The sequence below is a fragment of the Chiroxiphia lanceolata genome, chromosome 9 (assembly GCF_009829145.1).
Source record: "Chiroxiphia lanceolata isolate bChiLan1 chromosome 9, bChiLan1.pri, whole genome shotgun sequence".
In the NCBI taxonomy this organism is placed as follows: domain Eukaryota; kingdom Metazoa; phylum Chordata; class Aves; order Passeriformes; family Pipridae; genus Chiroxiphia; species Chiroxiphia lanceolata.
Genome location: NC_045645.1, coordinates 72,918 through 100,216, shown reverse-complemented (window position 1 = coordinate 100,216; position 27,299 = coordinate 72,918). Strand labels below are relative to the sequence as shown.

The 27,299-nt window shown below is 40.1% G+C and overlaps 1 protein-coding gene across 2 annotated transcripts; it reads right to left on the bottom strand.

The window, feature by feature from the left end:
- Nucleotides 1–1,448: 1,448 nt before the first annotated feature.
- LOC116791216 (vitellogenin-2-like) lies at nucleotides 1,449–23,920 on the bottom strand. Of its 2 annotated transcripts, XM_032697009.1 has the most exons (35): nucleotides 23,849–23,920; nucleotides 23,714–23,734; nucleotides 23,457–23,608; nucleotides 21,844–22,095; nucleotides 21,121–21,282; nucleotides 20,888–21,036; nucleotides 20,140–20,290; nucleotides 19,863–20,020; nucleotides 19,607–19,772; nucleotides 18,649–18,774; nucleotides 18,071–18,289; nucleotides 16,878–17,095; nucleotides 16,623–16,720; nucleotides 16,184–16,308; nucleotides 15,977–16,078; nucleotides 15,203–15,322; nucleotides 14,929–15,118; nucleotides 14,026–14,119; nucleotides 13,730–13,915; nucleotides 13,045–13,189; nucleotides 12,703–12,925; nucleotides 12,437–12,612; nucleotides 11,404–12,048; nucleotides 10,962–11,012; nucleotides 9,983–10,072; nucleotides 8,720–8,932; nucleotides 8,481–8,623; nucleotides 7,955–8,093; nucleotides 7,308–7,443; nucleotides 6,696–6,882; nucleotides 6,280–6,371; nucleotides 5,099–5,196; nucleotides 4,198–4,357; nucleotides 2,613–2,774; nucleotides 1,449–1,771 (listed from the first exon to the last, which is right to left on the bottom strand). In XM_032697009.1, exons 1-35 carry the CDS (start codon nucleotides 23,916–23,918, stop codon nucleotides 1,653–1,655), a joined length of 5,538 nt encoding a protein of 1,845 aa, XP_032552900.1. In that variant the 5' UTR covers nucleotides 23,919–23,920; the 3' UTR covers nucleotides 1,449–1,652. The 2 variants fall into 2 exon arrangements, with proteins under 2 accessions (XP_032552900.1, XP_032552902.1); XM_032697011.1 differs by lacking the exon at nucleotides 23,457–23,608 and having other exon boundaries at nucleotides 23,849–23,900.
- Nucleotides 23,921–27,299: the final 3,379 nt, after the last annotated feature.

Here is a 27,299-nt window from a genome sequence, read left to right as displayed (position 1 = left end):
CTCCCTCCACAGTGGCAGTGAGGGAGAGGGGCAAAGGCTGATTATGGGCTCCCCGCACCTCCTCTTGAGGTGGATACCTATAGCCCAGATCCCCCTGCAGACTGCCACTGTGGTTGGGCAGTGCTCACCCATGGGTCTCCTGCTGGGCTCATCACACCTGAATGCAGAGGCTGGAAGATGACAATCCCCCCAAAACTGTGCTCCAGCCTTGGCATGTTGGAAAGAGAAGAGTCCTCTGGCTGCCCCCCACTAGAGCTGGGAACTCATGCCACAGCCCCCCATGGAGCCCAGCTCTGGGGACCACATAAACCCCTGAATTTTGCTGGATTCAGCCCCAGGTTACCTGAAAAGTCTGTGCTTTCTGTCACTGCTCCATGTGACTTCCAGGCAAGCAGCAAAACAACCAGCTCATCGCTTCCTGCTGCTGCTGGGTAGGGCCCAAAACCTGTCTGCTGCCTGCTCCCCATCACTTTGCAGAACAGGTTACCATGGCAGCATTTAAACTGCAGAACTGTATAGTTAGACCTTTCAAACATGCTTCTTTTGGTACTAAGAACTTTACCTTCCTAAACTATAAAACTCATATCCAAACAATAAAACTTATATATGTGCATCCATTGAATGTACCAAAGCTACCAAAGAAAGCAAAAAACCCACAATTTTTACAGAATGTTCTCAAGTGTTTTCAAAAACACATTCACCCAGTGTGCATACTCAGCCTGCAAGCACACCCTTAGGGGCAAGTAGAAAACATCTTCCAGATCTGCTGGAATCCTTTGGGCTCCAGTGCTCAGGGCAGACGAGCATGTTCCTGACCATGCCCACACAGACCTGTGGCAGATGGGCAGGAGGCAGAGCCCACCTGCTGATGGTGGCTTCAGCGAGGACTCATGCTGGACACAGTGGCTGGGGTATCTCACCCAAAGTGCAGGGGTCTGACTCTGCTTCAGGGTCTTTGGCAGGGGGTGTGCTTGGGTAACACCACCCTGTCGTGGTCAAAGACCTCTGATTCACCCTAGCTTCTGCACCAGAAACATAACTCGATTGTGGCTCCCACAGACCAGCCTTGCCCAGGGGCATGACATTCAGGCTTTATTCCCTGGCCCTGCTGCTCCCTGCAGCAGTGCTGGCCCACCGTGTAGCTATTGCAAAGCATCACGGCTGCACAGCTGCTGCAGGGAGTGCCTCACACAGAGGTGATCAGTTCCTGCTCCGAATGCACAGGATCCCAGCACCAGGCAAAAAAGCCCTGGTGGAACAAGCAGAAGCCTGGTACCACAGCTACACAATCCAGATTCTCAGTGGGGCCTGACACACACATGTGCCTGATACACAGAAGATGGTCACAAACTCACTAAGTCTACAAAATGTGGGGTGAGAAGAACCTATGCAGACCTCCTCTTTCCATGACCAGTAAAATAAGGAAGCCTTCATATTTTTTCCATGCATGGATTTATTATGAAATCAGATATTTATGGGCAATCATAACAGTTTCTACAATAATAATGTTTAATACTTTAAATTACTTGAGAAGATTCCACACATCCTCAAACAGTTTAGTGTCTCTATTATTCCTTTAGCTGAGGCTTTTTACACCATATAATAAAAACATGAAAGTGTTTCCGGTTTTTCTCATGCTGCAATGTACAGCTTCACACACTGCAGTCTTCGTCCTCACAAGAACATGCTATGTGTGCATCAACAGTGTCCTGCATATCCTCTGACTTCTGGTCAAACTTCATCTGTTTGTCTGTCAGGCTGGTAGCTGAATCTGATAGGGAACAAGAAATGAAAAGCAAACAGTACACAGCAGAAGTAGTTCTGCAAGGTACCATGCACATTTACCATGCACTAATCATGAATTACAGCAGGCTTGGCTGCTCCTCACTGACTTACATATTTGTATTTGTTGAAGTCACACAGAGATGTTCCAGGAAACCGACTTCATCAGTAAGAGAATTCTACCTTGAAAGCTACTACTTCTATGTAGAATTTTCTAATGATACATTTAGGAAAGGGTATTAGGGTCTTTAAGAAAAAAAAAGACTTGGAAAACAGACATAATTCTATGATCTATATAATCTATATCTACCTTATCTAATCTCTTATGAACTATGATATACAATAAAAACTATGTCCTCCTATATCACTGCACCTGTGTACAAGGATCCTGTCCACATCTGCCCTTTTAGTGCCTAAATCAGCTCAGTGAAATAGGATCACATCCAAAGGCAGTGATATATAAAAAATACAAGGCAAGTAACCCTGTTTCAGGGTGCTGCACATATGTGGCTCAGTCCTCACAGTTTTTCAGCTGAATCACAGTGTTGACTGTGCTGTGATCCTGCCCTTATCTTCTGAGCTTCAAGCACCATGGAGGGGAGTTTAGTTTAGATTTTAAGTTGTAATTTAGATTTTAAATTTACAGGACAAAATAATCTCTCTTGCTGAAGGAATGTTTACATATTAATAAAAAAAGTTAATAAGGCAGTAAGTCCATCCCTACCTGTGGGTTAGATTATTCATATTTTTGAAGTAGAATAACTGACTCAAGTCACAGTCTATTTATACTTTTGTTCAGCTCCTATTCAGTAGGATTTCTGCTGACTTACCAGCAGGGAGACAGTGGAAGCCAACACTGACTGGAGTAGTCTTGGTGGCAGAGCATCCTTTCATACAGCGCAGCACTGGCTCTGTGGAATAGCACTTGGACTCTACACCAGCGAGCTGAACTGTCTTCTCAAGCTTCACAAATGAACGTCGCAGTTTGCAGACTGGAACACAGTCACGGGTGATAGGTTATGTGATTGCACTCAGAAGCTCCAGATCTCCCCAGAAGGACCCATCTGCCAACACTGGCAATTTGCAAACAACTTCCCTCTGTGAAAACTGTGCTTTGGTCATAAATGAAGCAGCTTTACTGGCTGACAAACCTTTCAAATCGGCTGATAAGATATGGAGTCATGGAAAGTTAATTTCAAATGCAACCGGTCTGTTTCTAGATCAGGATGTAGAAACATAGTCTGATGCACTTTCTAATAAACATTTTTCAAAGTAAGCTGGCTTACTGAATAGCCATCAAACCACGTTTTAAAATGTTGAATATTCAGCAGCAGAACTAAAGGGGAGATTTCTGAACAAATAAAATTAATCACTAAAGAATTCCGTTATTACCACTGCGATTCAGACACAAAATTGCTGGAGAGAGAGTGCAAAACTCATTGCTACTAACCAGTAATATTGACCTCATTTTGGATTCCCAGGATAAACAGTTACAAGTGAGAAGCTAAACAGATCACAACTTATTCCTAACTATAATTTTTATGCTCTAAAATTCCAGCACTTTCTGCTGTATATTAAATGGAAACACAGTATGCGGTCATTACCAACCACGGGAATATTATTGTGTACATACATGTGGACTCCATGTCCATGTAAAGCAAGTTTGATGCCCAGTTTTCATGACAAAGACATAGAAGAATAACAGTTAATGCACAGCTAAATATGTACAAGCCATTTCCAGGAACTGAGGAAGTCCTTCCCATCAGGACAAGTCTCTACAAATGCAATGTTCCTGTTCTCCTTGAGCACTACGGTACGATGTTGCATCATAATCTCAGCTGAGAGCATCACACACCATAAGATCCTAACCTACTGAAACACTTAAAATATAGCTTTGTTGTTTCAAAAGTCCCTAGAACTGCTCATGTACTTGAATGCTTTACCTGACAGGTTGCACTGGTTCAAAAATCTGGTGGCCAGTCATGGTAACAACTACTAACCCCCATTCTGTTTTTTGACGGATCAGTTGCTGAAAATTGATGTCTGGAAAATGTTGTTGTGCTTAAATCAAAGCATTCTGCGTGAATTTACCCTTTTGCTTTTTTTTTTTTTTTTCTGATCATCTTCTAAAACGCTTCAAAACTGAAACTAAAACACTCAAAACCTGAAAGATTTTGTTTTCACTTGGTTATTTAGTTTCAACTAACTTGCATATTTTGGCTTGCTTAGCCTGTGATTTCCTATTTCTTTCTCAACTGGCAGGTAATTTTAATACTTAATGTATAACTTCATAATGATTTTTTTAGTATGCTTTTTATTTCCAGAATGTATACAGATTTAAAATTTTCTGAACAGATTCTGCATTTTCTAAACAATTGCAGTAATATTATATTAAATTTATTAGAACTTGCATACCTCCTCTACAAGGCTTTTCTTCCAAAATCCAAGAATGCCCAAAGCTCACTGCATTTTTAGCTACATATCCGTTGGGCATCCGAAATTCCTCTTCACATTCAGCATCATATTTTCCACATATTCCACACATTTTCCCTGCCATCCATAAAGCAACTTGAATCTTTGTGGAAAAAAAAGTCAAAAGCACTTCAAGTTAAAAAAAAGTAATACCTACAGAGCAGATTTTTGCTAGGTAGGTCCCTTCCAGTATAAGTTAAGGAACAAACATTTAAAATCTCCTTGGTAAGAATCCAAAAGGGTCTGACAGTCATATTTCAAATTCCTGTGGGGGTGCAGTATCATTGCTACAGTCTTTAAAACATACTGTGCCAATCTAGTATGTTATTAACGCTCTAGACTCTTAATATGCTGAAGCTTTTGTCTGGTGGATGTTTTGATAGTATAGGAGATAGACACAGTAGGATTTACCAATCTCTTACATTTCTGTTTCATATTATTTTTAGTGCAGATTTTAAAGCATTCGTTTATCTAAAAAGAATGGGTGCACTTCTGCTGTTTCGAAGGATTATACAGTTGTAAGAACAGCGGAGAAGAGAGGAAAACTCATTTTTCTTGCAAAGGCACTGATGACTCAGCACATGTACACTCACAGACCCGCTTCCCAACGCACCCCGTACTGCAAGAACAAGGTACTTTTGTTTATGAAGGATTCTCATTTCTCACGCTGAGGAACAAGGAGCAGGACTGTGCAATCCTGTAGCATCATCCTGTTGGGGTTTTTTGGGCCCTGCACAGAGTTGTCTTTGCCACTGTACACTCTTGCACTCATGCACTCATGAGATTTAAGGGAATCCTATGGAAATTTCTCAACACCCAAGCTTATGAAGAGGAAGAGTGATACCCTGAATGTGTATCCATCAAAGTACAATTTATCAATGCCATAGGCTGGGGCGAGAAGTACAAGCCCTTGATTTTCACTGTGGATCCACAGAGAAGCACCTAGAAGAAAACAAAACAAAGCAAAACAAAACCAAAACCAGACCAAACTGAGCCTCTTTAAGAAAGAAAAAATGCAACTGTCATGTTTCTAAAATGTTTTTTTCTTCAAAATTCCTCAGTTGTTCTATTTGAGAAACAAAACACACAACAAAGTACCCTAGAAATATTTATATATAGAAAACAGGTGTTTGTAAAGGGTTGGAAGACAATTTTAATGATCAAAGATTTATTCATTTTTCTTTGGGTTATTAACTTATTCATATTTATATCTAGAAATTATTTCAGAGTTGTCTATAGCATCTGTGTAGTTGTGCAGATAAACAAGACCCTGAGTACACTATATTGGAGTATGGAAATACAAAGAACCAAGACTGTCCCTGGAGCCATTTCTAGCACAATTATCACTTTCCAAGTATATAACAAATAGGACAGAGTTCAGCAGTGGTGCACATTAACCCAATTTCAGCAAGATTTAGCCTGATCCATATACATCTCTACAGGCAGGGAATACCCACACTGAATATAGCTCCTGACTGCACAGCACAGGATGCAACAGGGTCTTCCTGTACCTTTCACAGAGAAACTATTCCTGCTCTGAGAGAATCAAGCAGGCGGTTTTAATAGTTCTTCATATCTATTCATAGCAAATTTCAGAATGCAAGCCAAATTTATACCTACAAATCAAATTGGGAAAAAACACTGGTATACAAGTCACATGTGGTGAATTTTAGAAAAACTCTACTTCAAAAAGTTTTAACCAAGCAAGATTTACACCATAACCAAAACACTTCCCAAATTTGGCACTTCAGTAGGAGCTGCAGTGATGTACAAAAAGCAGGGATCTTCATGTTAGTTATATCTTGCTTACTTTGGCCACATCAAGAGCTTCACACCCTAATCAATCTTCCTAAAAGTTCCTATGCAAGTGAGTAAAATATATGTTCTTAAATATTAACCTTAAAACCAAGGAAACAGTAAATACAAACTGATAAAAAACCTGATAAAATCTGTTTCACAGACTCTCTTTCTTTCTTTCTCCTAAAACATATGGGAAAATTAAACAAGATATGCTGCATCACTTACCAGCAGATGTGTATGAAACATTTGTCACGGGGCTTTCAACTCCGTCTACCAGCAGCTTCACCCGTCCGTTTGCAGGACGCATGTCAATGTCACTGTTAAGGAGAAGAGTGTTCATACCCTGTTTGTGCCCCATTCACACACATGCAGTGGCACTGGCATTTTCCTGCTCACTAAATATCACTGATCACAGCATAAGCTTATTTCAACCGCTTAAATTACATCAGGGTATTCTTGTCACCTATGATAAGGGATAACAGCATCAGCATCGCATTCAATGTGCATGGAAAGTAAATAAGGCAAACGCTGAAATCCCGTGGGCTGCTAACTGTTGCAGTGAAGCTCACACCGAAGCTCCTCTCGTGTTAAATGTGGACGATGGTCACCCATGCTCCCAGCATCTGGCAGGAGTTACTTACTGAATGCCAAGCTTGATGTTGATTGCTTTTAGATTCACAGCTTCTTCAGCATTCCTCATCATCACCAGGAACTTAAGGTCAGAGCTGCAATCCTGAGCCAAGATGTGGTAGCAGTTTGCTGGCATCGTGTAGTTAAACTGAACTTCATTAAAGGTTGTGATCTGGTTGTAGGAAACTGAGCACTGAGCTGGTCAAAAAAATGCCAGTGAGTATTTGCTTTTCCATAAGAGAAAGCCATTAAGTCATGTTTTGTTTTTAGTGCCATGTTATTTTAGCTTTATATTTTTTCCACTATATTTTTGTATGGTTTACAGGGGCTTTTGGCTACTAAGCACCCATAAATTCTTAAAAAGGCATGGAAAATATACTCCTCTATCTAACAAAAAATAATTGCCAGAAACTTTAAATGTTATCAATTCAAAGAATTGGTATCTTGATCCCTGAAATGCTGATGATTTCTGTCCTATATGCGCAATATTTTCTCCCTGTTGAACCGTCCTCACTTTCTTACAGAACATTTCCTAGTTAACTGGAGATAAATAATGCCAGCAAAAATTCAGAAGATGCTCAAGTAAATTGTGACACTGAGGTTGTCATGCTTCTGAGCCCAACCTTTCAAATTCTGGAGCACTGCAGAGGGAGCTTCAGCAAAGACATTCCAGATGGGAGGCTGCAGCTCTGAGGCTGGTATCCTTGGACCTACAGGAAGTGACAGGGGAAGCCTCATGGCTTTTTCATAGAGGATAATCTGAAAAGGAATTCAAAAGCACATTCAAAATACACTATGCCAACAAACAGCTAAGATTTTTCTCCTGTTTGGAATTTGATTTCGATTTCTTCTACTTTGGTTGCAAAGACTTTATGTGAACACCACTCATCTGTCTCATTGCCCACGAGGTTTTTGCTTTTACTTAGTTTTCTCTCATGGTGTGAGAGAAATCATTCAGGTATTATTTGTGAGAAAATGAATTACTCCCTTTCAAAGGTGAGGAGGTGAACACTTATGGGCTACTACAGATGGAAACTCACGTAATTATGAGTACCCATGTCTCTCTCTGTGAACAGAAGCACCATATGAATATCCTTCTATGTATTATCAAAAGGCTGAAAATAAATAAAAGTTGTTTTCATCATTTGCACTCAAAGTGATGCTTACTTAATTTTTCTTTCTCAGAATTGACCCACTGTAATTAAAGTGCAACAGTCACACTTTCCTACTAGGAATAAATAGGAGAGTGATAAAAATATTTCATAATTACATCAGGAAGCTTGATAACAACATCACATGTCCTTGGAGAAGTTAGAGCCACGATCACCCTGGCTTGTCGAGAAGGATTCTTGTCTGTTTTTTCAGAGAACCCCAGCATAAATGCAGCCCCAGGGATGAACTTGTAAAACCTTCAAAAGTTCAAATCAGAAAGACTTGGTGAAATCGAGAAGTAAAAAGTTGCACACATCCCAACCAGGTTGTCTCACACCTCTGTGTAAGTAGCATAATAGTCTTCAGGATCACTCGTTAGGCTCACACCCACTCTCTGCTTTACTGTTCAGTGAAAGGAAGGATCTGTTCCTCAGTTTTCAGTAATTACATCCAGTATAAAGAATTATTGTACATTAAAATAGGATGTAATGCCACTCAGCTTTTATGTCCAAAAGCAGTACTTGGACAGATCTGAGAATAAAATATTACCCAGTATTTTAGCTACTAGAACCTTATGTGTGGATGCTGATTTTTCCCAGTTGACCAATATTGTGAATGAGAGTCACTAAGGACTAAAGCCTCACCATTCTGCTATGGATCTCACACTGGAAGGAACTTTAGGCCACTCAAGTTTCACTTGTACAGCAGGGTGGGCAGCAAACCGCCCAGTCACCAGCTCAGTCGAAATCTTGTAGTCCTGGCAATTCTGTCCCCATTTCAAGTAAGCCTGTAATGGAGAGAGATAAATGATCCATTTTTTAATGCATGGACCATGGTTTTCCTGTGATGCATACAGGTGTATATAATGATTTTTGAGTCTTACCACTGCCTTGTGAGCATTGAGGACTGAAGCATCAGCACAGAGCTTCCACTTGCTTGAATCTGTGAGGTTTGACACAAATACCTGCATCCGGGGCCTGATGGAGTCAATAACAGCATATATCACGAGCTGGAGGCCTCCTATCTTCTTATCGTTATGGATGCCATGAAGAAAAACAGCTAATACTGGTGTTTTAACATCTCCCAAAAACTTAGGCTAAGAAGAAGGGGGAGAAAGTACGCAAAGAATATAACTATAAAAGAGTTACCATGTGGAACATTTTAGATGCAAGATTGAGATGGATAAATGAAAAATAAATAACTGAACCACAAATATATACCATCATATGTACCACACATATATACATGCCTACAAAATCTCATGCATATGTCTTTAATGTGCACGTGCCTCTGCATGCACAGATAGACTTTACCACTGTGTTTATATGATCCAAAATTTGTGCCGTTTCGTCAGCTACAGTTGATACCATGGAAATACTCATGGGATTAAAATACAGTAATGACTATATGATTTGGGCTTCATTGTTAATAACCAGGCTGTGAATAAAAGTGGTTCAATTTGAATAGCATCAGCTGTCAGTTTCATGCATCACTCATTGTCACAGTAATAACATTCCCCAGCTGCACTCCTCCTGTTTATCTGTCTGGGTGGTCTGTTGGCTTTCACCTCACATTTCAGCTGTGAATTCTGTAGAGTGGGCAGGTTTTGTGTTTGCACAGCAACCCAGCACAGAATATAATCCAGGATATTGCCTTCAACATGAAGAACCTCCTCCCTTGGAGCAGGGCCTTAAATGCACTATGACCTTTGATACCTGCACTCCATTATTAGCAAGCCTGTACACATCTGACGGGGTGGTGGTGAGGAGCGCAGATGTCCCCTCTGGAGCACACCTTTTGGTGAGACTACTCTGAGCCTCAGCTGCCACCACCAATGTCCTTACACTGGCATTGCAGCACCTCAACCTCCCTCCTGGTTGCAGAGCTCGCAAGATGAGTCTCTGCAGGCATCTGTCGGGTGGGATTCCCATGAGGGAAGGGTCGCAACGCAAGTAAGAAGGATCCTCACTGCAGAGGAACGTGTGTGCGGGAATTATGGGGCGTGTCTCACTCTTGACTGATACTTGAGACTTGAGAGGTTGGCATTTCTCCCTTCCCATTAACTTAGATATAGAATTACTGCAAGTGCGTGGCCACATGCCATTCTTCCAAGCTATCAAAAACCCCTAAAAATGATGCAACTAACCCGGGAAGCAGGTCTAGATGAGGCACGACTGGATCTGATAGAAGAGTACGAGCTGCTAAGTCGGTCAGTTGGGAGTTCTGTTTTTGGGAACTGTAAGAAAAAACCACAACATGCTTAACTCAAAAGCGTGCTTGAAGAAATGCACTAGGCAGTGTTGAACTGTCATGGCACTTGGTGTTGGTAAGTTTGTGTTCCAACCCTGAGCAGCTCGATGACTTGCAGTAGGCTTTGTCCTGCTTAGTACGTGTGATCTAGCTCTGCAAAATATTGTTTGCCCAAATATATCTCACGCCTCAGAAGAAACAAGAGAGACGCCTCAGAAGAAACAAGGTGAGAATTCCCTGTATGAAAAAATAGTGGACCAAAGCGAGCCAAAGGAAACCAGCCTCTCAATTCAATATGAAAGACCAGTACTCCTGCAAGGGTCTTATCAACTGGAGGACACATCGAATGGACCTGACAACTGGATGGAAAGGATCATCTGAATGGACACACACAGTTGAAATTTTACTTTTTGAGGAGCACTAATATCAAGTACACTGCTCCTGGCAGGCTCATGCTGTAGTAAGAATCTGCTAAACCAAAATAAAATAAGGTATCCTCCTGTGTTTGTCCACATCATCATCCTGGTGTATATCAGCAGTGATTCCAACCCAAGAAACCAAATGATCAAAGCTAGTCAAATGATCCAATCTTTTGATGGTAGGATCTTAGTTCCTCCAAAGTGGGCAGCTCCAGTCCCTCATATTGCTTTGATAGAGGCTTTTCATCTCCTTTGCAGAGCCACAAATGGCGTCATGTGCACAACACAATGAGGCACATAGCTCTCTGTCTTTACGCATATAAGAAGAACCACCATGGCTCTAATGTTATCAGTACTGTAATTTTCCTCAACAAAGATAATAAGTTGCCTTTAAAGTTCTCGATTTGACTCATGACAGTTTCCACAATTCTCCTACTGAGGAAAGAAAAAACTCACCTCTTGTCTGTGTGCTGATTTAAAGCGGTACTGGTAAATCTCATGAACTTCCTTTGAAAATGAAAAAACCAAGAAGATTAAAAATTTATAATGAAAAGAAATGCTGCAATTATATTGAAATTTGAGCACTGGAAATTAAATAATACTAATAATCCTTCATACATAAGTCTGTATATTTAGCCACAAGCACATAATTCAAGATGAATATATGGACAATAAACTGTTAAAAAAAATTCCTTGCCTATAACAAAAGTTTCAACAAACTTGTGGAAACTTTTGAGATGCTTTGAAGTAGTCATTTGAGCCAATGATTGCAGATGTGTTTGCAGAACAAATTTTGCAATTTTATATTGCTAAAATTTACTGTGTCAATTCATAATTTCCTGATTTGTTACGCAAAACCAACCACCATCAGGAATGTGATTCAGAAACACAAAGTTACCCATATTTTGGAATATGTGCTGCTGCTGCTGCTGTCGCCACCCCAACGTCCTGAATGATGCCCGTGGCTATAGCGGCTCAATGACTCGCTGCTGCTACTGCTGCCATTCAGATGCCTTGAGTGATGCCCATGGCTATGATGACTGCTGCTGCTGCTACTGCTGCTGCTACTGCTGCTCTTGCTGCTCCTACTGCTACTGCTGTTGCTACTGCTCCTACTGCTCTTGCTGCTCCTACTGCTACTGCTGCTCTTGCTGCTCCTGCTGCTACTGCTGCTCCTACTGCTACTGCTGCTGCTACTGCTCCTACTGCTACTGCTGCTGCTACTGCTGCTCTTGCTGCTCCTACTGCTACTGCTGCTGCTGCTCTTGCTGTTGCTACTGCTGCTTTTGCTAATTCTGCCACTACTGCTGCTCTTGCTGCTTGTATCTTTGTTTCTTGCTTGCTTTTCTTGATCATTCTCATCTTCATCCACAGCCTTTTTATGATCAGGAGAAACAGCAGATGATGAGGAAGAGGAGGCAGCTGAGGAGGCAGAAGATGAGCTGAAGGGACGTTTTGCATCAGGGTCTGTCCCAAGCTCTCTTAGCACAATGTTTTCTTTCTTTGAAGGTCGCCTCTTCTGGTGTTGTGTTTTATTTGCAACCTGCAAAAACAGTTCATAGAGAAGTGTAAGAGAGAGGATACAGCTGGTTCTGTATTTACAAAGTAAAACCTCTGAGGGTGTCAGACAAGCTTCTCACATCAGCCTTTCAAGGGACAAACACCTCCCTGCCTCACTCACTGAAGAATCTGCAGAACTCCCTTAGATCCACTCTGCCAAGCTGAAATCTAGCTCAGCACAGAAGACTTAGCTGGATGCACCCCAAGGGATCAATCCCTCCAGAGGTAGCACTGACTGACAGGCCTAGCACTGGCACCTTTCAAACTAGCCTTATCCTTTCTTTCCCATGCCATCTTTCCACACTGAACTTCAAATTCTTGGCTTCATTTAGGGGAAAATGTTCCCCACTCTAATTTTCAAAGTCACTTGCCTTGAACACATTTTCAATGCCTAGAATCTTCTTCAGTTTAGCTTGAATGTCCTTATATAGAGATGGTTCATCTTCTTCCTTAGACTCTGAGTTTACCTCTTGAATTATTTTGGAAGCCACTCTGGATCCTGCTTGAATCTCCAGCTGAATTTTGTCAATCTCAGCATCTGTTTCAACTACACACCAATTGCACACATTAGAAGGTTATACTGCTTCAAATAGCACTGAAAAACCTAAGATGACAAGGCTCGTGCTCAGCATTTTACCTGGGATCAAGACTATTTTAGCTTCGTGTTCTCCAATTAATCTGTGCAGATATGTATTTTTTAGGAAACTGGCATCTCGTGACCTTCCAGAAAAGCAGAGCTGACAACCAAGGTGATGCATTTTGACACAAATGTCTCGTTTATGGGTTTTTCTTCCTGTGACGTGGCGAAGATCCTCTTGAGAGCTATCAGCATGTTTCCTTGCCATGCTGTCAGCTTCTTGCTGCATTAGAGATGAGTGTGTGAATACCACTGAGAGTATGTCATAGGTGAGAATAAAACTACAGACATGCATTACAGAGAGGGTAAATATTACTATATAAGCAAAAAGCAATAGGTTACCTTTGTGAAACCTTCACTGGAAGCTCTCTCTGATGGTTTGAAAGGTTCTTCCACAATATTTAATGAAGCATCCCCTGGGAGAATTGAAGTTCTCTTTTCAACACCTAGTTCTCCTATATTTCTCGATACAGCAAAAGCCTTATGTCTGTTGAGATATGCGCAAAAAATGGTGAATTATTTTGACCTCTTGTCTTTGAGTTAAATTAAATATGTCCCTGTCAGTATTACGAGACAGCACAGAGATCTGTCATTTAAACATAGGGATTATATATGAATTAATAAATATAAATATTGTTGAAAACAAGTAAGAGTTCATGACAAATGTAATTTCCTTATATCACGTGAAGCTTTCAAAATCTGGATAAATTTAAATTTTAATTTTTTGGAAATTAAAAAAAAATCATTCAAACATAAAAATTAAAATCCTTAAAGGACAATAAAATAATGGAAAAATAGTAAGAACACAAAATAATAAACAAATTAAAGTAAAAATTAAGCTGCTAAATAGTTTAGGTATCTTTTGATTTTTAGCTCCCCTATTTTTCTTCCTTGCACTTCATACCAAAGGTTCCGCTACACATTGAAGAGTCATTCTGCCTATCTAGAAACCCTGTAGGAGGTCAGTGAATGGTGAACTTCATCAGGTTTCAGCAATACGAAGTATTCTGAAGTAAAGCTACCATACCTTCCAACCACTATCTCAGTTTCCTCATGACATGGATTTGTTTCAATCTTAATATTTTTCAGTTTCACATCTATCTTGGTGTCAAACTTCATTGGCACTCTTGTCAGGACCTTGCCTTGAATTTCAACAGCATGTTGGAAGTATTCTGTGTTGACACCCATTGTTGCAACTGTCTGTACATATAAGCTGAAACAGAGTGAAGCAGTCAGATGCAAGAAAGGTGCTCCTTTTACGCGTGTGACTCTGCCTTCTCCTAAAGCCTCCTTCATATGCAAAGTCTTAGAGACCCCCCGTACCTTGGGTTTATGTCAGCTCGAATCTGCACAGTGGAGTCAAGCAACTGTGAAGGTCTAAAATCTCCAGTTAAAGGGGGGGTTATCTTTCCATCAACTGCAAATGCAAGAGCACATTTAAACATGGTAAAAGTGAAAGAATGGATTTGAACGTAAGCAAATGACAGTTTTTAGTACAAGGTAATATTTTTGCTAGTACAACAAATAAGACTGGAAAACAAGACAGACTTTGGGGTACATGAGATCTTTTATGAGTCTGAAAAATACTGAAAATATACAGAAAGATCATTATGTAGACAAAGTTCTGATGCAACGTATTGAAAATGGAAATAAAAATATACTAAAAAAATTAAGAACTGACCCAAATTGTAAGTCTGATAATTACTACAACACTAAAATTTTGGAAATGTGGGCAGTCAGAAGACAGAGTGGATGAAGGACAACCAGCCTAAACAACTCTTGCTCTCTAATCTTTCCTCACATCAAGTGTGAACATCTTTCTTGTACTGTGGACACAAAACTGGACATTGTACTCCAGATGCAGTCTCAAATGTGCAAATCATTGTCATGCTAGCTTTACTCTTGCTTCTGCAGTCAGTGATGCAGTTGGCCTTCATCACCACAAGAGTACACTGCTGGTTTACTGTACCAGCTTGTGCTGGCCTTCCTGGTCCTTTTCTGTAAAGCTACTTTCTGTCTGGGTGATGCCCAGCCTATACACTTGCAAGAGTTACTCCATCCCAGATGTGAAGGACTTTGCATTGCCTTTGTCGAATTTCATCACACTTCTGTTGGGCCATCCACTCCAGTCTGTCAGGGTCCCCTCCCAAGGGGGGGCAGCCTGACCCCGCAGTGCAGCACCTGCTCCCACCACACACACAGCTGATCTCCCACTGCCCAACTCACTGCTGACTGCTGCCCGGGCCAGAGCAGCCGTGTATGACCCGTACTCCAGCGGCAGACCGGTGCAGGTAGACACGATGTATCGCAGCTCTCCCAGCCACACTGGTTGTGTCCATTGTCCTGCAATGCCACTGTGGATTTGGCTAATGAGTCTCTTCAGCACTGAGTTCCTGTCAGCAGGTTCTAGTACAGTCTGCAATAAAACAGACATCCAAGGTTAGGATATGAAAGTACAGTGGTGTCAAATATTGCAAAGAGAAGTAAGAGTGTCTGGTACCTTCACAGCCTGTTGTAGGACTTCCTTATTGATGTTGATGTAGGCCAGCTCTTGGCCAAAGAATTTCAAGTAGGCTGATATCAAGGGGGTTTCTGTTGGCAGCTCCTTCCATCCCAACAGCTGAGGAACAGGTAAAGAAACAAGCAAAGTTTCTTAATGCAACGCTTTAGAAATGGTAATTCAGCAAGGTGACCAGACCCATCACTGGCCAAGCTGCCATTTTCCATTGAAAAATTTTTGATCATAAATAGCATGGTGGCACTTATTCAGACTTTCTCCTGCCATTGAGATGCCTGTGAATAGGCTCCAGTCTAGTGTTTGGTATTCCAATGCAATAACACTTACACAAAGGCTCTGGACCATTAATACCACTAAACCTAGTTGGAAAAAAACAGCAAAAAAACCCAATCTTTTCTCTTCAAGACAAAGGTATATTCCTGTAAACTAGGTTAGATAGATGAAGGGAGGGAGTAGGAAGCCTGCCAGGCATGTGACACACCATGCTGCAATGCCTGCCACTTCCCTCACCTCCCGTGCTCCTTCTGCAGCCATCTGTGAGGTGGGGAGGAGGCAGAGCCTGAGAAAGAACTGGCAGAAGCTATTGCAACCATGGTAGATGTCCCCTGCCAACCCATTGCAGATCTCCCCTTCACAGAAATACTTGAGCTGACTGCTAGGAGAGTAGTTTACCTTCTGAGACAGCCTCACTAGTACAAGAAGCCTCACTAAATACCCCTTATATAACCCACACGTTGCATTAGTGAAAATACCTACAGCTTTTCCAATCTCCTTTATCTTTTTGTATGTGGGATATTCAGCAAATGGGATATTTCGTTTCATGATGACATCTGTGAGGCCTTCCACGCGGACACCAGCCTACCAAAACAGCATGAGAAGGAGCAGTCTGAAACATACTTACAGAGGTGACACTTCGTCATCAGTTTTAATTTTGTTTTATCATTGATTTAGGCAAATATTTACCTCTGCCAAATCAGCCACTGACCCTGCAGAATATGCCATCAGCTTGGAAATTATTGCTGATGGGAACATTGTTCCTGGGCTGTTCATAATAAAGACGTCTCCAGCAGCACCAACTTTATAGTTATCTAGGGTAGAAGTAAACAAGAGACACATCTTCTTTCTAACCATTCTGCTTGTCATTCAAGATCATATTTCTGCAGATTTTTCCACTGATATATCATACACTATGTAATGATATGTAAGATATATCATTACATAAATCTTGTTTAGTCAGAAATTATTATATGGCTACACATGCACTTTTAAACATGTGACCCTCATATTTAATTTAATTTCTCATTGAAATGGAGAATGCCTTATTTCTCCAAAGGATTTAATATCTCTTAAGAATGGATTTCTGAAGTGAAAGTTTCCTGGTCCCTGAAACACTTTTACTCACCGAAGTAAGCACCAACACGTATGACCTTGCTATACCGATAGCTCAGCCTGTCCAATCTGGGGGCCAGCATCTTAAGGGCAATATTGCAAGCTGAAGATCTAAACAAAATGAGAAATGTAATAATATCCGGAAACAAGCTGCACCCCGTCAGTATATAAACTGTCTTCAGTTATCAGCACATGCAGTGCTCACCAAAAAGAATGCAACAGAACTCATTTGCAGAAGATCACCTGCTTTGCTCCTGTCTCTACTCACATGTTGTACGTGTACGGCAACCTGCTTTTTGCCAAAGCCTTCATGTGGGCATACACGAAACTTGCCACTTGCAAATTGCTCTCCTTCATCACCACATTGGCTATCGTTGTTATCAAAGGAAGGGCAGGTCTTGTCTCAAAGATAACGGCACAAGCCATCATGCGCACCTCAGGGGGAAGCGACTGATCTGCAAGGATCTGGATGAGATATCCCTGCACCTGCAGAGAGAAAACAGTGTCTGGAATTACCAAATAATTGAGACAATTTTGCAAACTCAATCCACACCTAAGCCACAAGAAATATGGGACAGGGGGTCATTATCCCTGTAGAAAGGTTTCCTGATCTTTTTTACTGCATGATTCCACATCATTTTATTCAGAAAACTGAAGGGGCCATGGTGGAACAGCATCATGGAGAAGAGCTGGCACTGAATCTGAAATAAATGTCCATCTATCAATGTATTGAGCCAACTCACCACAATCAAAAAGACATCAGCATTGCTTTGTGCATTACTGCCCTTCAAAGATTAGTGAATAACTTTGGAAGAAACAACTGTAGATAATAAGACAGATTCATTCTTTGGAGTAACTCCACTGAATAAGTGAGCATGCTTCACTGTTTTAGACCAGTTTTAAAAGAGGAGCTTCATCAGTTTGCCAAAGACAGTCTGAGTGAATTATTTCTCATAGAGGTCTTAAACCTAAACCATCTGAAAGGCAGGAACCTTGCCTACACTTACTGAGAAAGCAACCTCAGTAGGAGGTCAGTAGTGACTCATCCAACCTTAAGGAAGGGGTCTAAAAGAGGCAGAGCAATGCTGATATCTTGTCTAGGAGTTTAACAGAAAGTCTCTCTCTCTCCTCCTTACTACAGAGGCAGTTTAAATTATATGGCTGACTTTTAGGTGGCTAAATGTCCACTAAATATAACTAGCACAGGACTTAATTGGTTATGACAGATGCTGAAAGCAACACTGCTAATATCCTTCTGGAAGCTTCCTACTGACTAATAATCATTACACCTTAGCAGAAAATATCAGCTGAATATAAAATTGTAAAATATTGTTCTTAAAAATAATCTTTTTTTTTTTTAAACATGCTGAATCCACATACATGATACCATTAAATTCATTACCCTTACAGTATATATTCTCTAATTCACTAAGTAAAGAAAAGCTACTAGATCCTACTTACAGTTTTGGAGTCTTTCCAAGCTATTTTTCTCAAGGCCATTATGGCATCAATCTGAATGTGGATGGGGATATCAGGAGCACTGGATGAAAATATGGGAAGGAACTTCAGGATGCGCTTGATGCTGGCTGGATCTCCCATGTTGCCAATGCACTTCAGAGCTAATTTCATTTTGTCTTCACGGCCCCTGCTGATCGCTTCATCTGCCAGGTCGTGGATGGGCTATAGACAAAGCATAGTTCAATCTTCTCTTCCTAATGTACAGATTGTCCACAGTGTTCCCCTTACCCACTGAAAACCCTATCACAATAAAGCAACTGGTTTTAATAAAATCACTCAGTGGTGGCTTCTCTCAGGATTTTACCCTTGCAATGTGAAAATTTTGTTTTCAACGCTGAAGCAGTATCTACATTAATAAAACAATTAATTGCCTTGGTTCTGAAGGAGACTTACGAAATGTGTATGTGCATGTCCAATTGCCATTTTGATACTGTATCGTAATAGAATTAAGGTAATAAAATAAGCATTACTAAGCTATTAAAAAAAAAAAACAACCAACAACTGAAAAAAAAGCCACCCACCTGGAGAGCTTCTTTAGGACAAGTTGAGGTCTGAGAACAGTACCTATTGACCACAGAACTGTATCCCAAGCTGGCAACTTGTTGAAGTAGGGGACTTTTCTGGATTCGAGAACTGGTCACTAAATCCTATGAGGAAAAAAAAATTTTATTTAATACAGTGCTTCACAAAGCTTTCAGAGCAGGAAAATCATCAGATCTGAGGGGATCAATTTCAGAATAATTATTGTTGCATCCAAACAAATTAAAGTAGCTTGTAGACATTTTGTTTGGAAGCTTCACTTTGGAGCTTAATTCCCTGCTAGTTTCAATATATATGTATATATAAGCTTACATCGTCCCTCAACTGAACGTGACACTCAAAACACAAAGATTATGGATAAACATCACTGTAAAAATGGATTATCCTTAGAAAAATGTGCAACTCAATTATGTTAATGATGCATTCTCATATCCTCTTTTCCTCATCAAGAAGAAGAATATTGACTTGAGACAACAAAAATCCTGTTCAGAAAAAATGATTCATTATAGCGTCAACATATTTGATGCTTGCACAAATACTTTCACTTGCAGCACTTTCCAGTTCGTAGGGACAGTTTGCAATTAAAAGAGCTGTCCAAGTGACATAACACACCAATGACCATTTGTTTCAGGAGACTGAAGTGGACAAAGTTTTGTCTGTAGAAGGCATGCCATGTGATCCCAGCAAACCAAAATGGGGATTATTCTCAAAAGCACTTATAAGAGAAGGGCTTTATATTAATGTGGGGAAATGAAAACAGAGGACTGAACTCTCCTCTCATAAATGTAATGCCAAAAGAAACTCACAGGTCAACATTTGCACAAAATTAGTGTATATGAGAGGAGAATCCAGTCTCTAATGTGGTTAATAATCAAAGGATGTCATCGATTATCATTCCTTTTGTTATCAGACAGGAAGGATTCACGTAGATCTACTCACTGCTGCTATTGGAACAGTGTGTTCATCAGCTTTGGTTAAATGGAGAGCAAAGGAAACACTTAGAAGAGCCTGAAGGTGGTTAAGGTCATCATTGCGGATTCTGCTCTTAATGAATTTGAGTGCTTCTGTGGTGCCTGTTGCAGAAACTGCACTCAGCAGCCATCGTCTGCAGGTAGAGGCAAAAAAATTTCCTTGATTTTCACTCTCAATTCTCCAAAGCCAGAAAAGTTTCTTACAAGTTGATACAATGAAATACCTATAGCGGGGTTTATCTGAACATTGTCTCCAGGTGGACTCCAGCGTGTCAGCACTTGCTATCCGGCAGAGCTGGACAAGTTCCAGGAATCGGTATGGAAGATCATCATGGAAATCTTGTTGGTTATTCAGGACTATGTGTTGCAGTATTTCAACTATCTGTTACAAAACACAAGAGAGAGGGCTTACATAATTACATTATTTAGAATTTATGATCATTATTATTTGGGTTTTTTTAATTATTAGAAAATCAGTTTGAAGGCCTAAAAATACTCTACCCGTTGCTCAGGGTTTTTCATCTTGATTAGCTGCAATGGCATCTGTGGCAATTCTGCTGGGAACTGGTAACGCAGGCCTCCGTAGCTCTGCATGGAAAGGTCTGGGGAGCTGCCCCGTTCACTTCTCACTTCAAGCAAGGTGAGTTGTTGTCTGTCGAGAGACAAGTGTCATGGGAGAAAGGCATTAGCTCTCTTCATCCATCTGCCTTGGCTATTTGTTGCTTCAGTGATACTGTGATGGTATCAGTTTTACTCCTTAATAATTTTTCTTATCACAGTAAAACCTTTTGCTAATGAGTAAAGCCTTCCATCTGAAACAAAATGGTATTAGAGTTATCCACAATGAAATTGTTTCCAAGGAGAAGCGAAATTTCCGTCTTCTGAGTGAGAGCTACTGACACAGTGTAATGAATGATCTTATTTCTATGTGCACCATCTTCCTCCTGACACTATCAATTACCCCTTTTTCAAGACAAGCGGAACAGTAAAGTTGCATTCTTATGATATAAGCAAGAAAAACAGCTTTTCTCCTTTTCTCCCATGTAGTCGTAGTGCCAGCTTGACCAGAGTACAAATAAAGAATGGTTTGCTGAACTTTAAGGACTGTGGAAACCCCTAGACTGAGTACTCAGACCTTTATCCAACTCCTGTGGAGCTCAATTCTCATTTCACTTCAACTGGGAGAGAAAGGGAGTGATAGAACCTATAATTATTCTCACTCTGTGAAATAAGCCCATGTTCCACCTACCTTGCTTCCATGACAGCAACACCAGTAGGTTCACTGAGTGGTGAGAACTGATACACCTGCTGAGACACCACCTCTGTGATCAGGGTACCACTGTCTGACTGCTTCAGTTTGTAGGAGAAAGCTGCAGTCCCTTTTACGAGTCTTTCCTTCTGTGAGAGGACAGAGAACAAAGAGTGAATGGGTACAGAACGGCCATGCTTGTAACTAGGAAGATCTTTTCACATCTCACATACCATCATGTCAACAGGACAAGGATAGATGTAAGCCATTCCAACACTCTTCACCACTTTTTCCTGGCAGTTATTTTGGTCTACGGTTTTGGTAACAGAGACCCGGCTGTTCTTCCTGTCTTCCTGGATGATGTACCTTGTATGGCAAACACCTCCAATTCCAGCCTAGCATATGAACACAGATAATGAGACTTCCTAATTATATCAGAATTTCTCTGTGTGAGAAGTTTTACTGAATGAAGATTCTAAATGCACAATATGAGGGTTAGTACCTACTGAACAGCCTTAATTATGTTTTGAAAGTTGTTGCCATTATACACAATTATTCCTAATGAACTAAAATATTGGCACATGAACAATACTCAGTCAGGGGATGGAGTTTAAAATTAAAAAGTAATCGATTAATTAATATCAACAATTAACAAATAAAATGGGTCAAGTAGTTGTATCAGGGAAGCCATATAACAAGTAAATTCACAGTTAATAATTCTCTTTTCTCCAAAGGGTTGCATGTTAAGACTTAAAGAGAGATGCCTTAGAAAAAATTCAGCGCAGTTAATTTGTTCAATGCATATGCACACATTTTCCTCTATATGAATGAAAATCGTCTTTTTCTTACTATGAACATTCGAAAGTAGCTGCAAACAAACAAAAACTCAAAGGAAGAATATTTAAAGAGAACACAACCTTTCATTAAAGTAGTTCTAGAATGGAAAAAAAACAAACCTCTTGCAATTCATACACATTCTGTGACTTTTTAATGGTTATCTGTATCATGTTCAGTATTCCTCTCACTATGTTAATGCAAGTATTGGGACAGTCTTCTGGGCCATAAATGTTTCCAACCCGTCCACTATTGTATTCAAACTTGAAGGGCCGGGTAAAGCATGAGGAAACCATCTGGGTGATTTTGGAAGATCGAGTGAATGGGTCTCTGGGCCAGATGCCATTGTATTCCTCAAATTGTGGAGGGCGGATCTGGGAGGAAATTCAGAAAAGACACTTAGGAGAATAAAATTACTTTGATACTAAATATGCAAATGGATTGGAAGAAATCAACATAACCACTAGTTAAGATTCTTTTTCCTTCCAAATGTAGGCTTAGATAGTCATACAGAAGTTTATTCTTTTGTCTCTTGCTTAGACTATTGTAAAACCAGTGCAAAACCTGGGGGTTGAGCAGTGCTATTTTATCTTACAGAAGCAGTTAACATATTGCTATTATCTTTCAGGGACATTGAAACATTTTACTTGCATTAACTTTATAGGGAAAAAGGATGATTAAAAACATCATTTAAAAAAATTGAAATAAAAATCTCCCTTTTTTTCAGCCTTAAAATAAATATTCTGCTTTAGATAAAATTTAGCATTTAAAAAGTTTACATCATGTCCCCATGTAGTTTTTCTTTTATCAAATGAGTCACTATATTTGATTCATATTTGTGAATTGCTTAAATCAACCCAAATATTTTAATAATGAACAATATATTTATACACACTGAGATAGAACGTAAATAAGAAGCAATTTCAGTAACTTTGGCAAAGTTACTGCCAGTTTAGGTGCCTCAGAGCACAGCCTAGTGCACACACATAAAAATTTCAGGATGAAGACTGTAGTGTGCAATACAATACCTAGCCCATAATTTTGAGAGATCTACAGCTCAACTATAACCAGTGAGAGCCCTGTCACTGAATTCAATGCCTGAAAAAGAAGCTCTGATTTTTGACTGAATTAAACAGACAGAAGTATTCTTCCGAAACATACCTATTTTGAATGAATCAGGCCCTATCACTGCTGATGTCAGCAAGGCATGATTTCACATGTCCAGATCTTTTACTGCACTATTCAGACATTAAACATCGTTACATACTCCTTTTTGATTGCTTTAATTTTTTACTCTTATAACACTTTTTATCTTTAGCTCTTATCATGTTTTAAGTCTATGTTTATCAGTTGCCTTCATGATAGTGATTTTATAAACCCAAGTCCTGGCTTCCCACAGGAGCTGGAAATGTGTGCTGAGACTAGAATCAAATCTTAAACTCTGAGCAGGCTTAAATGTCTTGAGTTAGAAATAGCCATTTTCTAACAGAATCCCTGCCAGCTGTATTTCTGATGCAAAGTCTCGAGGAACACCTGCTACAAGCAACTTCCACAACAGACACCAGTGTCTCCTCACTTCTGAAATCGTAGCTTGCAGAACATTCTCTGACATCTACAGTGGTAAGTCTCCAGTTGTGTTTCCTGCTGCTTTCCTACACCCCAGATTAGCCAGGCACAATTACAACTGTGATTTTAGTTTACTGCTGCATGGCACGTTTGAAAGAAGACGCAGTACCTTGAGGAGGTAAGTGTTTTCTGATAGCCCACTGATCTCTACTTTGCTGCTCAGGCGTACACCAGCTTTGGCTAAATTCTTTTCTTGAAGCCCATTCAACACCCAGCCTTCATAACCGTACAAGTAGCTCTTCCTACTACTGAATTCAGGGTCTGTGGGAGATAATAGCCATTTTCACAATACTTGCAAGCATGTTCTAATAAATAGAAATAACAGCAAAGTCACGGAGAAAAGGTTATAGAAGGAAATTTACTTACCAAAGTCAAACTTCTGGCTACCTGTAAAAAGAGATGGAAAAGCAGATAAGTAATGTTCAATCTAGATCCAATCGCTGCCACAGAACTGAAGGAAATTTTGGGAAAGAAAGGTGAAGAAGAGATATGTAGCCTTACCTACAAGGGTGAGCGCTAGTAAAAATACGATTCCCCTCATACTGAAGGCGAATGAGGCTCTGGTAGACATGGTCAGACTTTTATGGAAGAAAGCTCAGGAACACGTGGCTGCGTTCTGCTGAATTCTCAAGTTTTTTATCAGTTTATGTAAACACTTTCATTTTGCAATCATACTTTCTCTTCAGACGGAATAACGGAAGTCAAGTCATACCTTGGCATCTCACTGATTATCTCATAAGCCCTTTGCAGAACTGCTTAAAAGCTTCTACTTATCCTAATAAGTTTTACTAGGTCATTTACAATGAATTTACAATAAACACATTACTTAATTCCTAGGTTGAGTCACAGTTGTGTGCTTGCACTTGGTCTGCCACAGATTAGCTTGATTTTGCCCAGGTTATGCTGACCTGGCATGTGACCCAAACTGATATCTAGATGATAGTGGCCCAATTAACAGAGTCAGTATCACAGAACACGTTAACAATGTTCTTCCTCTTCCCTCAGCATTGGTTTACAGACACCCCCCTGGACAGGAGACTAGGGCAGATAGTCCCTTGCTATTATATTCCTCTGTGCACCAGAGCACATTTAACATTCTACTGAAAACCCCAACATATGGAATGCATATATTCATTTAAATAAGTGAGGACCAGTATGTCCTTTCAGCTCTGGTCACACTGACCAGGAATATTTTTTAAATGAACAAAGATTTCATAAGCCATCAGTAAATATTTTATCTTTCAAGGTAAATGACAGCCAAATCTGAACAGTTAAAAGCCACAGAGACTCTTCCCAGCAAAGCAGGGGGAGTGGGAGTGCAGGTCAGTTAGAACTTTGCATTTCCTAAGGAGTTAAACACAAAATGCAACCGAAGTATCTGAATTGATGTAGGCTGGCAGCCAGCTTCATCATCAATTTACAGTGACAGCCTAGGAGCACATTCACAGAAGTGTTCAGTTCTGGAAACGTCAGGGCCACAGAGGCAAGCAGAGGTGCACAAAACACACTTGGCCTTTTTGAGTATGGTAACAGACTGATAATCACAGAAAGGGAAGAATGAGTCTGGTCAATCCCCCAAATAAGTTACACAACCTCCCAAATTGAGCTGGGTGGTATCTGGATCAACAAAAAAGGCAAGAAAAATGCACAGACTTCTGAGTTGGAGGATGTTTCTGGGCGAATAAATTCAGGCAACACAATAAACTGTGGGCTTTAAGTCATACAAAACCCGTGAATCCAATTCAAACTCGATATCTGTGACATACTGGGTAATCAGACACTTTATTTCTACTCCCACTTTACCTGTGGTTTTAAGGTTAACCACAGGAGCAAGCTTTGTAGCAAACATCACTTAAACAACAAGAAATGAATGCTTATTTTCTATTGTAGCAGTTTCTACAGTCTCCCATTAGCAACTGCTGTTCCCAGGTTGTCAGTTCCACAAGTCTTGACTTTTTCGAACAGATTCCACGTGGGATGTAAATCCACCTTGGGTTGTGCGACCTCTGTTTCGGGAACTGCCACCCAGCTCCCTGCAGAAGCCTACATTTGAGGGGTGAAGGGTAGACACTAGCAAGAAATGTCTCCTTTTTCACAACTATCGATCCATAATGTTCAAGGGAACAAGCATGTTTTATGCCGCAGGTGACAAGCTTTTCGTTACAAAAGGGGCAAGTGTATTCATACAGCGGTAATTAATTTTTTACTGTTAAACATTTCTTTAAAACAAAGGTACCTGTTATGCATTCCACTTGACTCCAAACTTGAATAAGGGAACATGAACATTGTGTCAGTATGAAAAATACAACAAAGTATATACTGTGGAATTTTATTTTTTATTACAGTGTAACTTTGCAGGGCATAGTGAACATTAGAGATTTAGAGATCACATGTATTGTCTGAAAGCAATAAATAAATCATCTCTTAATTTCAACACTTCTTTTCAGATCAGTTTTTCTATCCAGCTACGTCAACCTTTAGTACCTTGTCATCTACTTCTCTTGCAAATCAGATCGGGGCAGTGGAAGGGAAAAATCTAAAACCAAGATGTCTTGCAAAAGCCTTTACACACAAAAGCTTTGTGATAACTGCAAATAAAAAAAAAAAAGCTGCACAAGTAATAATTAAGCTGCTAATTCAATATATACAGCAAAGCCATTACCCTGCATATACTTCAATTTTCCTTTCAAGAATAATGTTTGCTTTGACATTACCTAAATACATCAGTTACCTTGGTTACCTGGTTGAAGTGTACACAGAATGAGCCCTGAAAAAAAAGCTAGGATATGATTTTTTTTGATACACATAGGAATATTTTTATCCTGCTACAAGTCTGCAGAATCTGATGGAAGAAGTTCTCCAAATTAGGAAGAAGGCTCTTTTGTAGGGAGAAAAAGTTTTCTTAAGAAAAATTTTCATTTATTAGTTTCTTTGCTGTACAGTCTATATTGCAAAAGCTATGTTGTATTATCCTTAATCACTGGGGAGGAGAGGTAAAAAAAATTATCAGTTCTAATATAATCCTGGAAAGTAAGTTTTCATACCTAATCAGACTAATATTTATGGTAAAAGCACTCCCATCACAGACCGAAAAAGCAGCAATGTTATATTTAAAGATTTTTGTGAAATGAAACACCACAGTTTAAGGTAACAACTCATCTTTTCAATATCATGCATAGGTAGCAAACAATAGCTGTATGGTAATCAGTCACTGGTAGTCTGTATTTCTTGTTCCTTAGGTAGGGCATTTGTTCTATTACCTCAAATATACAAGTATGTGAAGTGACACACCTGTACTACATTCCTACAAGAAGCCTCCCTTTCTGTTCTTCAACAGTCTCTGAGTAAGATCCTGCAGTTGTTTCCAACACCATGAAGTACTACACTGTCACCATCTGTGGCAGTCATACCACTGTTAGCAGCAGTTTCAGATTTAAAAGCTTCCCAATCACTGTATATAGAGCGATCCAAAACCTGTTTTACTTCTTTACAGAGACAGGACTGAATCTATATCCCTGACTTCCAGGCCTGAGGCCAGCTCAGGACTCAACTGCATACACCCTTCCAGCACAGTTGCTTTTCCCATGGAAGCATTTAAATAAATTTCCATAAGATGGGTTACAAAATGCTAAAGCAGAGAATTACTACAAAATGTTTATTATTTGCTAATCACTTTATAAACACAAACAAAAGATTTTGCTCTTCAAGGCATTATTATCCTAAAAGTTACTTCTATGAAGAAAATTAGTCTGAAGAAAGGAAGGCCCAAGTAAAGCAAATGCATGTAAGTGTCCCAGTAAGGCACCCCCAAGCTCACCTTAAAGCAGCAGCAGCCCCTAGTGGCATCTGGATCCTGCCTCAGCCATGGATTTCCGGGCCTGCAGTCACCTCCTGCCTTGAAAATAACTATGTGCATAGTACTGTTCTCCCACTTAGTATATTACATTTTTCA

What these genes read in the sequence shown, in the direction of transcription:
- LOC116791216 (XM_032697009.1), bottom strand. Translation starts at nt 23,918, where the DNA reads ATGTCTACCAGAGCCTCATTCGCCTTCAGTATGAGGGGAATCGTATTT. An exon ending in ACGTGTTGGTGCTTACTTCG is followed by an intron (nt 16,309 to 16,622) that starts GTGAGTAAAAGT and finishes CTTCTACCCTAG; the next exon opens with ATAACTATAAAGTTGGTGCT. An exon ending in AGTGCTCCAGAATTTGAAAG is followed by an intron (nt 6,883 to 7,307) that starts GTTGGGCTCAGA and finishes TTTTTTGACCAG; the next exon opens with CTCAGTGCTCAGTTTCCTAC.